The sequence below is a fragment of the Adelges cooleyi genome, unplaced genomic scaffold (genome assembly GCF_023614345.1).
Source record: "Adelges cooleyi isolate 19-005CV unplaced genomic scaffold, UGA_ACOO_1.1 ACOO_flye_CR_arks_rails_tigmint_CR_PRNA_36, whole genome shotgun sequence".
NCBI classification, from domain to species: domain Eukaryota; kingdom Metazoa; phylum Arthropoda; class Insecta; order Hemiptera; family Adelgidae; genus Adelges; species Adelges cooleyi.
Window position 1 is genome coordinate 98,184 of NW_026096035.1, and position 13,546 is coordinate 111,729.

General features: G+C 34.0%; 2 protein-coding genes across 2 annotated transcripts; one reads left to right on the plus strand and one right to left on the minus strand.

Moving 5' to 3' along the window:
* The first annotated feature begins 688 nt into the window (after window positions 1-688).
* LOC126840129 (golgin subfamily A member 6-like protein 22) lies at window positions 689-1,426 on the plus strand. Its single transcript, XM_050575636.1, has one exon. It carries the CDS (start codon window positions 689-691, stop codon window positions 1,424-1,426), a length of 738 nt encoding a protein of 245 aa, XP_050431593.1.
* A 9,793-nt stretch (window positions 1,427-11,219) lies between these two features.
* LOC126840130 (protein PFC0760c-like) lies at window positions 11,220-12,382 on the minus strand. The gene is made up of 3 exons (XM_050575637.1): window positions 12,267-12,382; window positions 11,616-12,170; window positions 11,220-11,412 (listed from the first exon to the last, which is right to left on the minus strand). Exons 1-3 carry the CDS (start codon window positions 12,380-12,382, stop codon window positions 11,220-11,222), a joined length of 864 nt encoding a protein of 287 aa, XP_050431594.1.
* Between the last annotated feature and the right edge of the window lie 1,164 nt (window positions 12,383-13,546).

Sequence of the window (13,546 nt, forward strand, 5' to 3'; positions counted from 1 at the left end):
CCACGGACAAAGGAAAGATCTCAGGGGACGACAAATGCATGTATATGCTAGTCGAAGGGTTTGATATAATATGTGCTACAGCTTGTGTCTACGGTATGTGTCTATTTTTCCAATCGTAAATCCATCGGTTCAGCACTAATTACTCGGTCGACAGCAATATACACCTGTGTAGGTAATAACAGCTGTTGTTAGGCTTTTAGTTATTAGGCTTTTGTGCTGGCCGATTTCAGTATTAACATTACTCGTTAGCGACCTCGAGTAAACAACCAATGTTTTACCAGACGTCGAACAGACACGCAACGCGAAACATATTTTTTTGTTGTTACGAGTCATTCCAAGTCATTCCAAGTCATTTCAAGTCATTCCAAGTCATTCCAAGTCATTCCAAGTTCACCGAAGTTCACCGAAGTCTTTAAAGGATGTATGAATACATTGCGGCGGCATTAGCGGGCGGCGTCGTGACCGGCGCTGGTTTTCTCTATTACAATGTAAGTATCGACAGTCCAGTAAACCTACCCTAACGCCTCGGTGCTTCTTAAATAATAATAATAATAATTATAAATATAAACAGAGGAAATGCGCCGCAAAGTACGCCGCGGAGTATGAGAGATTGCGTCGTGAGCACGCAAGAGAAATCGACAACTTAAACAACGAATGGGCGCCAGTGCTTTCAAATAGCAATGACGCAATGAGAAAGCTGCATGAAGAAAAAGATAAGCTACAGTCAAGTTACAATGATGTAGTAAACAAAATGCGAATGCTGCAGCATGAAAACGAAAAGCTCGAATCGATACGTCAAAACCTGCAGGAAAAAAAAGATAATCTAGAATCAAGTTATGACGACGTAGTAAACCAAATTAAAATGCTACTGGCGGAAAAAGAAAAGCTAGAATCGATGTGTCAAAAGCTACAAGCGGAAAAAGAAAAGCTAGAATCGATGTGTCAAAAGCTGCAGGGAGAAAACGATAAGCTAGAATCAAATAACGCAGACATACTAAACCAAATTCAAAAGCTGCGGGGCGAAAAAGAATTGCTAGAATCGATATTTCAAAAGCTGCAGGGAGAAAAAGAAATGTTAGAATCGATATGGCAAAAGCTGCAGGGAGCAAATGAAAAGCTACAATCCAACTACGACGAAATATTAAACAAATTGGAAAAGCTGCAGGAAGAAAAAGAGAATCTTGAGTCAAAGTACAACGACATAGTAAACAAATATCAAGTACTGCAGAAAGAAATGAAAAAACAAGAATCGGCACACTTTGGTGAGATGGAGATAAAGACAGACGAGCTAAACTATTTTAAGTACAAATTAAGGAAAAAAACCCAACGCTTAAACTGCACCCAAAAGGCATTGTACCAGCTCGAAAATGGTCCCCCCCGCCGCCGCCCTAGGAACGTGCAGATGGCCAATAAGGGCGGTAAGTGAAAATACAAATAATAGCAGTTTTTTTTTTTCTTAGGGACTATAACACACGCCTCGCTATTAATCTAATTACTACCCCTTGATGATTTCAGTGAGCGTTCAGTTATGTAATCATGAACCAAGCAGCAATTGACAACCGGCTGTTCGCACTCGGTTGCTCGCACTCGGACGAGCACACTGCTTTTGGGCGTCGACGATGTCAACCTTTAAGTTATCCATAGTATTAATATGTTTGTGACGATTTTAACGAAATTCTTGATCTGTTTGAAAGGCCGGTTGCTTATGAAATATGACACGGTTGAAACGTCGGCCGCGGCTTCGCACGGTGGCACACAGGTGCGACAGGTGGATTTTCAACGACTCTGCCCCCGCACGGATCCGGCTGAGCTCGATCTATGGCTTGGGTCGTGTCGACTTTGAGGGCATCCGGCGATTGCGGCGACATAGACCTGCGCATCTCCGGAAAACGTCTGGCTGGGCCGATTAACGTGACCTCTGCGAGAGATAAACACGTGCCCTCGAGCCGTTCGTGCGGAACGTCCGTCGTGGCGCCGTCATGCTGGAACCAAACGTCGTCCGCGTCCGCGTGGTTGATGAGAAAAAACTGGTTATCAATGGTCTCGACAATAGAGTGCGTAACTGATGATAAACGATTTTTTTTTCAGCCGTACGGTCGTAGACTACGTGTGGTTTCGGCGGACGCCACGGCGGAAGTTCCCGGAGTTGCGGGTGTATGCTGCCAGACATCACCGATGACCTCGCAGTCAACCCGGCCCGTGCCACCGCTCGTTCAGCCGGACCTCTACGCGGCAGACTCGTGGAAATCCGCCCCACCGTACGAAGCCATGGCGGCGGACGTTTCAACGATGACATATTTGAAGAAAAAAAAACGGCCACAAGAATTTCGTTAACATTGTGTTTTTTATTTATTCAACGTACAGCTTATAAAAATGTAAAACTATTACTACAAATACCAATGTAAAAATGTGTTAAATAAACCGTGTACAACTGTATATATACTTGTTATTATTGAGAAGTTCTTGCACGGGGTCTACCGTACATTATAATTTATGAGTATAATAATTGTACAAAAAAAAAAACATGAAAAAAATTGTTTCAACACGCGAAAACGCGAGCAGGACGATATTCGGCTGAAAAGACTGAAAAAAAATAATAACAAAATTCGACGGTCAACCCTTACTTTGGTAACAACCCCCGGCATCAAATGATACTTCTATGCAAGTCTGCAACAAATATAATTTATTTTTACTTTTCAAGATTTGTTCTTATTTCACATAAAAACATTAAGAATGTTCATATTATGAACACAGTTATAAAATAAATAATAAACATGCTACTCGCGTTTTATATAGTCTACAAGAAAATTGTATTTTAAATTTAAATAATTAATAATAAAATATATTATTAATAACAGAGGTATTAACATATTGTTTGAAACTCCTTAAACCCAGATGGTCCTGCTGATGTAGATGGACCTAATGACTTAGTTACTACAGGTTGTTTTGCTATCGTTTCAATGTCAGATATATTGCAATTATTTTGTTTTTATCAACAGCTATAATAATACCATCAACACCATCACTTATACTATCATCATTCACAAACCTTATATCATCATTTATATTGCCTAAAAAGTCACTAATGTCATGATAAGCTAGATTCAATTTTTCGATACTAAATTGGTCATAACTATTTTTGTTTTTTTCATTTTCAACATCAATATCACTGTCATTGTCATCACTATCACAAAAACTAACTTCTGAGCAGGAGGGTATATCAAAATCCAAGAAACATTCAATTTCTTCATCATGTAAATTATTCATAATTATATACTAAAATAAAACTTAATAAAAAACAATTCCCTATAACATATTATGTGTTGTACATAATTTTTCTAAATTGTAATTTTAATGTATAATAATGAAAAATCATTAGTTCCACCGGTAAAATGTGTACTTTATCACTTTCGGAGTTTATCACATTTGGATTTGTTTTATTTCTTATATATAAACCTAGTAACAATTAAAGTGATATGATTCTTATCAAATGTACACAAGTGATACTTTTATGCAATTACGGACCAAAAAAACATATTATGTAGTTTATCAATACGTGTATTATGTTATGGTATCATATGATACCTACATGCATGAAGAGGTTAAAGTATATCAAATGTAAAAAAAAAGCAAAAAAGTTATTCCTGTACCGGGAATCGAAACCCAGCCTCCTGGGTGAGAGCCAGGTATCCTAGCCACTAGACCATACCGGATTCTTGGCAGAGTCGATTATTTTATTATTCAATGTTATTTATCAATATCCATTTTTGTAACTTGTAAACGTTCGTTTTCTGCTTTGAGAAGAATAAATGTTTGGCTTTGGGTTTCAATGAGACAGGACAGACTTGCAGATTTGCTAATACTACATATAGAAAAAAACATGACAAATTTAATCAACACAAACAAAGTTATTGACACATTTGCAGAACAAGCAAAGGATAATAATATAACTCTTGTAGAGGTGTATTGTTTTTTTATCACAGCATCTTGATCCAAGTTCTCTATATTAAGTGTATTATTTTACCCTTTGAACAATAGACCTCTGGTTCCTCTAACGGATTTATTTATCGACCGTTTACCTTTTTACGGTTAACTCGGAGGGGTGCAAAGAAGAAGACATATTTTGTTCAATATATTATCCGATAGGTATCTTTTACGGTTAGAGAAAACTTCTGCTGGATTTTTATTCTACCTGCCAATATATTATAATGACAAATAAACGGCAAAGCGGTTTAAACGGTAGTGACAAACAGATAATATATAAAATTTAGATTTTTTTTTCAATCAGACTAGACACAACTTTGCCTATAAGGTACTATGGTTTAGTCTGTGTTAAGAAAAAAAAAACTAATAAATATTGACAAAAAAATTGCCCAATTTTGTTGAAATCTGCACGTGGGTATAAGTTACGTTTTTTTTTAACTAATTTAAACCTAATTCAATTCGATAAATGAACTGAGATTATTATTTTTTTTTTACCACGTTTATTCCAAAAATCAACATTTACAAAAAAAAAACTATACAAAAACTACTGTTTTTAAATCCTAAAAAAAAACATTGCTAACAAACAAATGGCTAACGCGAAATGTCGACTTGAAAAGTCAAATTTGTTTAGTTTTGCCTTTTTGTTAATAGCTAACTGCTAATTAATAATAATTATTAGCACTTACCTAATACCACGATGGGACTTTTTTTTTTTTTTTTTGAAATTCAATTATTTAAAAGAAAAAAAATTACATATCCATATAAATACAAGATGTATCGTTGAAAAAAATATATACACCAAAAATTGTATATCGTACTCGTCCATTATAGAATATAATATGCCCATTTACCTATAAATATATATATATATATATATAGATTATATACCCATTAGGACCCGTTAAGTCGTAATCCGGCTAATGTCGACGGCCGTGGAGTGGCAATTTTCAATATTTTATCCCTTGTTGGAACTTTGCCCAGTGTCTCTTGAACCCTCATTAAACCGATGTAGCAGTTCCCGAGGGAATATCCAGGCTAGTCATCGTTTGTCTACCGACCAATGCAATTAGAAAGTCTGCGAGTCTACGGTTCAAAAATCCTACCTGAAAGGTATTACATTGAGTGAACATTTTAAAAATTTTACCCCTTCCCATTAAAAAAACCAAGAAAAAACACCAAAATAAAAATGTAAAACTGTGCACATTATTCAAATTAAAACCAACAGGTATCCTAAAAATATATTCATTTTGAATAAAATAATTACTCAATGATCAAGCAATACTTAATGATTTTTCCAACGTTTTTGTTTCGTTGAAAATGACTGTTTGCGCCGGGGGCAGATAAAAATAAGCCGCTTTACCCGATAGCTTGGCTGACCGACCCAAATGGTCAGCAGCGTGCGTGTAGTGTTGTGAATAGCTCTACTGGGACTGGGAGGTATCGCCTACGCAGAAACCAGAGAGCTATGAGGTGAGCTTTGTGTGAGTGTGTATATATGAGGGTGTGTAGGAAAACTTAAAACTAAGACAAAAAAGAAAAATGCCGGTTCAAATAATAATTAATAATAATATTTTCAATAACTCACTAAATGTATAATTACTTCCTTGGCGGCACGAATAATATATCAACAATGAAAATAATTAATTGATAAAAAATATAAAAATTGGTAATAAAAAAACGAATTATTAACTGCCCCTTTGGCACAAGATAATATAATAAAATATAATTCAACTACAATGATAAAAAATAATTCAACAAAATAAAGATAATAAATAATTCAATAATAAACAAAATGACTAAAAAAAAATATTGTAAAATAGGAACTTTAATGTGAGCAAACTATAATTAACGCCTTTGGTGGTATAAATAAGACGTGACCCATTTAATGTCGCTTTATTTGAACTTATACAAACAGCCGCGTCTCTATTGTAAGTATTTTGGCTCAATATATATATATATATATATATGTTTTGTCTTTGTTCAAATAGCATACTACAATTATTATTATATTTTATTGCAGTGTTTTTATTTCCTATACAGTAAACGAGTTATTAAACGACGTCTCGTTATTACTTGTAAATCAAATATTATGTGTATACGATATTGTTTTCCGTTGGTCGCAAAAAATATAACCTTCGACAGCGGTAAAAATAAAATTTGTTAAAAAAAACTTTCCGGCCAAAACAATATTATTAACTCTCCCCCTTCACCCCTGCCCCACTGGAACTCAAGTCGTGTAAACTTTACTCGCTCACAGTGTGTATACACGCTTTTCAATAGCAATATTCTATTTTTATTTTTTCTAGTGCTTCCGCGTTCAAGTATAATAACGCCGCCGGACGAGGGAAAAAAAGTTTCTTTTTACGTTGTATTATATTTATCAATTCTCAACGTCCATTTCTTCGAGACCAGAAAACCGTCTATGTCTACTGAACATATCGTTAACAGCTGTGGGGTTTGTACGTTTCATTTTTTTTTCACATTATAATAATATTTTCCGGTGGCGGAAGTTGTTATGATAATATTACAACTACAACATGACTTCTGTTGATTTTATATATTTATCTATAGAACTTATAGTAATGCCATTAGGTTAGGTTACGAATGGAATGGTGAGAGAGGATTTTGATAATTCCTGAATAACTGATAAGAAATTATTGATAACAATTAAACTATATCGCTCACCAGTGATAAGATATTATGCAAAACGCCGGCAATTCAAGACGGTATTCTTTTATTAAATTCCATACGGTAGATTCTGGCGCGAAACTGAACGAGTCTTACCGGTTACCGGGTATTAAATTATGTACCTATACGGTTACCACTCTGGGTACTGTATAAAACCGCTACAGTACCGTGTAGAAGTCTGGTTTCAAATGAGAAATATTTGTAGGACGAGTACCCGTTAAGAAGTCTCAAAAAAAGCGTTCTATAATAACTTCTCAAGACTATAATTTCATTGTACCAAACGATAGAAACGATACTCCAATTCTGTTTATCGAAGCGTGAAACCCTTTATTCGGTACATCACATCTTATATATTAGGTATATTAAAATCTAGCTATATGTCATTAAAACAAAATCGAATGCGAAATCGAAATTAGTTTATCGCAAATCTATATGAAACTGCGAACCGTAACAAGTCTGTTGACACGTAAATTTGTATTTAAGTTCCTACCTATGTTAATTAAATATTATAATTTAAATATACTTTGCAACCTCCAAAATTCGGTCCAACTTACGCCGCTGTATGTTATAGTTATTTATTGGCTTTGTGGCGTTAAACTATTGTACCCGTTAAGAAGTCTCAAACATGATTAAGACTATTATGCTATAGTAATTTATTGGCTTTTTCACACCAAACTATTATAACCCGTTGAGAAGTCTCGAAAAAAATGAAAAAATAAATGAAAAAAATGCAAAAAAAAAAATTCTCCTTCGGTTCTGTACCGCGCAACGTAGGCACTCTGATGGCTTCACTCGTCCGACCGAATGACCGAAGGTTATTTGGAATTTGTTGATTTTATGTTATTTAAACACATTATTGTATATTACTAACACGTATTTATTTATTTAAAATATTTTGTTTGTAACCATGGTAACCACGGCCATCCTTGGTTGAAGGGTTGGAATTTTCGAAAAGTACTGTGCCAGTTAAGAGACAGAAAATCATAGCTGATTATAAGACATAATGACGATCGACAATGTCTTTGCTCCAAGGAAAAGATTGAATATGTTCCTATTGCATAATGCATATTTTAGAGACAAATTTTTTTCGATTATTCAACAATTTACGTTTAAAGTAGAAAACTTCTCGCTAATCTGACTGATACTCGATTTGTGACATAAATTATTTGCACATTATACTCTTTCCAGTAACGGTCGTAAATGCCTAGCTATTGATATTCCAATGTAAAACCTCAATCTACCTCAGTTGGTTTAGTTTAATGGAAAATTGAGTTTTTTATGGTTTAGCTAAATTAACCGTTAAAAAATTAGTTTAATAACCTTTAATTAATTTAACTGCTCGATTTAGTGATACGATCAAGTCACGATCGATTCGTACGACTCATTCGTTGATAGCTTTTGGCAACTGTCTGTATGGTAAGACTGAATTAAATGTGCTATCTGTTAAAATTACCCTATTTTGGGCCAATGTGGGAAAGCGAGAAAGGGTAGTTTAGTGAACAGGCAGTGGTGCGGTTTATTACATTATACCTTATAACGGCTCGATGGATTGTGCTTAAATATTTAAACAGTCATTGAAGTAATTCGTATATTTAAAATACATAAAATTAAATTATAATACATTAAAAGTATTATTCGGGGCTCGTGTAACCTTAACAAACCAAGTGTATAATATTTAGGTTTCTGTACTAGATTTCTGTCCTGTTTGGATGTTTTATTACATGATAATTGTAATACCACAAAGGTTATAAATAATACACAATGTGCAACTTTAAATGAAGATTACAATAGATGCACACTATTTAATAAAAAAACAATTTCAACGCATGAAAAACGTAAACAACCGGTGACTACCATGTGAATGGCGTCTGAAGAGAACTGTACCGGTTATCAATGTGAATATACATAACATAAAGGGTAATGGTATTGTATAATTTGCAATAACGTTATGCTATGGACAGGAGAGCAATAACGGGCAGCATTTATTGTACATTTTATAATTGTATTGTGTTGCGAGTGTCTATATATTATACATAGACACGGGTACAGATAATACACATGGGCGCATTGTGTTTGTATAATAAATTACAATATTATCTGAGCTGTGTAATTATTTTATCAAACTGATATACTGTATCAAAAAAATATATACTCTTTCTAACCTTATTGTTTAAAACATACATGCGACATTTTTACTAAGGTTATGTTTCATACTGTAAAAACTACTTTTGTTGATGACATAAATACTATAATTGAACCGAGCTAAAATATTTAATTCGCATCTTCAATAACGAGGACAATTTTGTTTGTTTAGCAAACTGAATATAATTAATTACACAATTAAGTTAATAAAATACTCTCCATTAATGAGTTTTACGTTTTTAAGATTATCGAAGTTAATTAGCATAAAGATTAAACACCGCTCGCCCATCGATTATTTTAATCAAATAAAAATAGTAGTAGCTATGGTTTGCTTGTTAAAGCTTTTACAACTCCTCGACAGGGCTCTAAAAGTTGTCAGAAAATAAATTTTAAAAAAGTAATGCCAACTAGGCGAAAATGACGAACCGTTAAAAAATGTCTGACGCAGAGAACAATATAATCTGATCAATAAATTTTATAATTTAGCTGAAATATTTACATTAAAAAAAAAAAAAATTATAAACACTACTTTAACATGAAAAAACGTTAACGAAAAGCCGTTAAAGGAAATTATATTCACCTAACTTAATTTTGAAGCCCTTACAAGTGTTCCAACTTGCTTATAATGTTTATTTTACAATAATTATCAATAAGAAATTGTGGATCCGAGTTATGGCGAAAGTTTAATAAAAAAATAAAAGTTATTAAAGGCACTTTTTGGCATGTCTACCGAACGGATATAATGGTTTTTTTTTTACATTTTTTATAGTACACTTACAACTTTCTCTGTGGGGGCTGAATGGTCGATTTTTACTTTACATCTTGTGGCTCTTCATCTGTTATCAAACATCCTTATCTCTTATTATGGCTTTGTGTTTTCCGAATAAATGTTTAGTTAGAATTAGGAACGGTTGAGCGCCACGAAACACAATATATGGTTCATGAGTATTTCTAATTGGACAAGAGGAGTTTTTTTTCCACTTATACATCAGCACAGTCTGTAAATAAAACTTCCACTCCACATGGCACCCTTCTCTCTTTCTCGTCACGATTGGTTTCAGCAGAAGAATATTGTGCAATTTTTAACAGTAAATGTACATAACTAAACGACCTAATGATTTTGAGATTTTTATTAGTCCATACTCATCAATATTTATTTATTAAAATACAATTATGTGTTTAAATAACATAAAGTCAACAAATTTAAAATAACATTCGGTCACTCGGTCGGACGAGTGTGTGACTCGAAGAACGTCGTCTGGCGCATAGTTGTGGTTAGGAAGAGCCGAAGGAGAATTTTTTTTGCATTTTTTAATTAAATTTTTTTTACTGTTTTTGTGATTCTCCAACGGATAGAATAGTTTGGCGTCACAAAGCCAATGGATAACTATAACGTAATAGCTGTTTTGTTCATGATGTATGAGAATTATCACGGTTTACTGTTTGTATTATTAAGAGACCACCAAGTGCTTTATATATTTCATGTTTCAAAGCAATGTTTTACTACTACTCAATTAAAGAAATAAACAAATTACCTATATCATTTTTTGTTCCACCGCAGTAAATCCTATCTAATTAAAAAACGTAAACTGTCTTCCGACGGCCACCGCATACAAAAAGTAGATTACCAGGTTCAAATGTGCCCAATAGTTTGCCACCGAGCACGTCTCTGCCATCAGTGGTAAAGTCATTTTAGAATCCAAATTTGCAATATACATAATATATTGAATAATAATAATATTTAATGAACATATAATACATGTATTATTATTATTTTGTTCTGAAATTCAATTGAAAATATTTAAATTCAGACACAGAAGTTATGTGTGTCTTCAGTAATCTACTTGAGTAATATTATAATATTATTAAAATGTAATAATATTTAGTGAGACAAAGCAGGTAAGCAATTTTTTAGTGTACTGATAAACGAATTTAAATTTCCAAAAAAAAATTATATATATATATATATATTTGTTTATCATTAAAATAAAACACTTTTTGATGTATGTAAATAAATGTAAAATTAAACAGAAAAATAACTATGCAGAACTCGTGCACCGGTGTCAACCCTAGTCGTTCCATCGTCTCCTCGTCACTCATTGTCTGGAGTACTGCCGACTGCTTCACCGCTACACATCTTCCCCGACAGACTGTCCAGGATACGGTTAGATGGGACGGTGGGCCAGCATTTCGCGCTACTGGCTTGCACCGTCACCATCGTTCCCGAGTTGTCCCTTCGTTTCCATCGTCTGGATTACTACTTCACGTCTTCCTCAACAGGCCGGCCGGACAAGTTCGGGATGCGATTGGACGGAGACAGTGGCTGCAGCATCTCGCGCTACTACAGCACACGTGTCCGCCAACGGCTTCACCGACTTGCCGGCCACAGTTTATCGGCTGGAGTACTATTGAAAGTTGTCCGACTCGCTTTCTTCGCTTTCTGACTGGTACGACGTTGGCCGTCTCCGCTTTGTTGACCTGGGTTGCTCATCATCAGAGTCTAAACGCGGTCTCTTCAGACCTGATGATGAGCACGGCTGCGGGTCGTCCGAGTCTGACTCAACTGGTCGGCGTTCGTTGACAGGCGGGTGAATGGCGCTAAAAGTATTACAGTATGTATTCCAGTTGTTTTCTAATACTATTTCTCGGATTAGGTTATCTAAGTCGTCATCAATGATAACAAAATATGATCACCCGGCCGGAAGGAAATAAATCATTTTTTTGATGTACACATTAATTTACATGATAAGCTATATGGTGCACAAAATATGAAAAATGTAATACCAAGCGGTCGTACTTACTTGAAATATGCAAGCCTTGCATCGAAGCTGTATGTGGGCATGAAGTTCCGGGAATATTCGTCGTCGTCGTGGATTTTGTCGGTTTCGTCTGTCTCAATTGACTCGTCATCGTTGTCCTCTGTCTCTCTGTCGTCGGTTTCATCTGTCTCAATTGACTTGTCATCGTTGTCTTCTGTCTCTCTGTCGTCGGTTTCGTCTGTCTCAATTGATTCGTCATCGTTGTCCTCTGACTCTGTGTCATCGTTGTCCTCTGTCTCTTTGTCATCGCTGTCCTCTGTCTCTGTGTCATCGTTGTCCTCTGTCTCTCTATCGTCGGTTTCGTCTGTCTCAATTGACTCGTCATCGTTGTCTTCTGTCTCTTTGTCGTCGGTTTCGTCTGTCTCAATTGACTCGTCATCGCTGTCCTCTGTCTTTCTGTCATGGTTGTTGACAAGTGGCGGAACAGCACTATTAAAGTATGTACTCCATTGTCTAATGACTTCCAATACTATTTCAGGTATATAGTTATTTAACTCGTCGGTGTTTATGTCAATCTCTTCGTCCGTGTCTATGTCGCTAAAACGAATTATACATAAAAAAAACAATTGTATTATTAACACTAGCTGTTGTTAAACTCGACTAGCCAGCTACTATTTTGTCAAGCTTTAGTACTTGTATATAAGGCGTTCTGGAAATAACTCTTCTTCGTCGTCCGTCAAGAAGTCTTCGTTTATGTCTGTTATATGATCAAATAAGAATTTGGGTGGATCTCTTTCTAACGGTGCCATTTTAGCTAAAAAGTGACAATATTTTCTAACTTAGTCCTATGATAATATAATTCAAATACTGTGTTTAAAAAATAAGCTCCAAACGCATGTCGCGTGACTTTGATTTGAGACAACTCTAAGAATATTATATGTACATATTGAAAAACATATTTTATCTTTTAAAAAAAATGTACAAGTTTTAAAAGTGAAAATAATTAGTTATTTAGTTTATTAAATTGCTTTTGGTAAGATAAAATTATCAGCTTTTCTTTTTCAAAATTCCTTCAGTAATAAATATTATTGAAACGCCGGATCAAGAAAGCTACAATATACAGCCGACACATGTTGTTAAATAAATTTTTTTTACTAACTAAAAATGCATTTTTTTCTAAAACAGTTTTTTAGTATCTATACTAACAACAGAACACTTAAATTTCTATGACTGTTAGAGTTTTATTAAATAAGTACTTCCTAAAAATCTAAACCTAGTCGTACGAACACATATCATAAAAATGTGTATCATAGAAATAATTATTAAATATAAAAACGTAACGAGAAGATAAAAAAAAGTATGTGGACACTATTGTACTAATTGAGAATAGTATTTTATCTTTAGTTTATAACATCATCTTATATATAAGAACTTACCTGTAATCGGTCAACGTTGTATAAAAAATCAAAAGAATGAAACTTAATAAATTTATAAAAAAAACAATGAAATAAACAAAAAAACAATTAACACAAAATACAAAAGTGTTACAAGTAAATACAGAATGTAAATAAATATACAAAAATAATAAAAAATGTAGAAAAAACTGAAAATAATTATGCAATAAAAGTGTAAATAACAAGAATAAGTAAGTATAAGTTTGATATGATAATCGAAATAAGCTTTTTGATTTAACAGAGGTTGGTTAGAATAATTTAAAGTGTTTATCCGGGCTGTCAAGATCAAAATGCGAAGAAAACCGTGTTGTTTACAAGGTACAAGACAAAAATTGCCTTGACGACCAAACGGTGAAATTATTATTAAAAATTGTAATGTTATTTTATCTAAAAAGTGACAATATTTTACTTAGTCCTAAGATATAATTATAACACTGTGTGACTTTGATTTGAGATAACTTTAAGAATATACAAACATAGGTATTCGAAAACATATTTTATCTTTTGAAAAAAATGAAC

What these genes read in the sequence shown, in the direction of transcription:
- LOC126840129 (XM_050575636.1), top strand. Translation starts at nt 689, where the DNA reads ATGAGAAAGCTGCATGAAGAAAAAGATAAGCTACAGTCAAGTTACAAT.
- LOC126840130 (XM_050575637.1), bottom strand. Translation starts at nt 12,382, where the DNA reads ATGGCACCGTTAGAAAGAGATCCACCCAAATTCTTATTTGATCATATA. An exon ending in CCAGAACGCCTTATATACAA is followed by an intron (nt 12,171 to 12,266) that starts GTACTAAAGCTT and finishes AATTCGTTTTAG; the next exon opens with CGACATAGACACGGACGAAG. An exon ending in GCAAGGCTTGCATATTTCAA is followed by an intron (nt 11,413 to 11,615) that starts GTAAGTACGACC and finishes TAATACTTTTAG; the next exon opens with CGCCATTCACCCGCCTGTCA.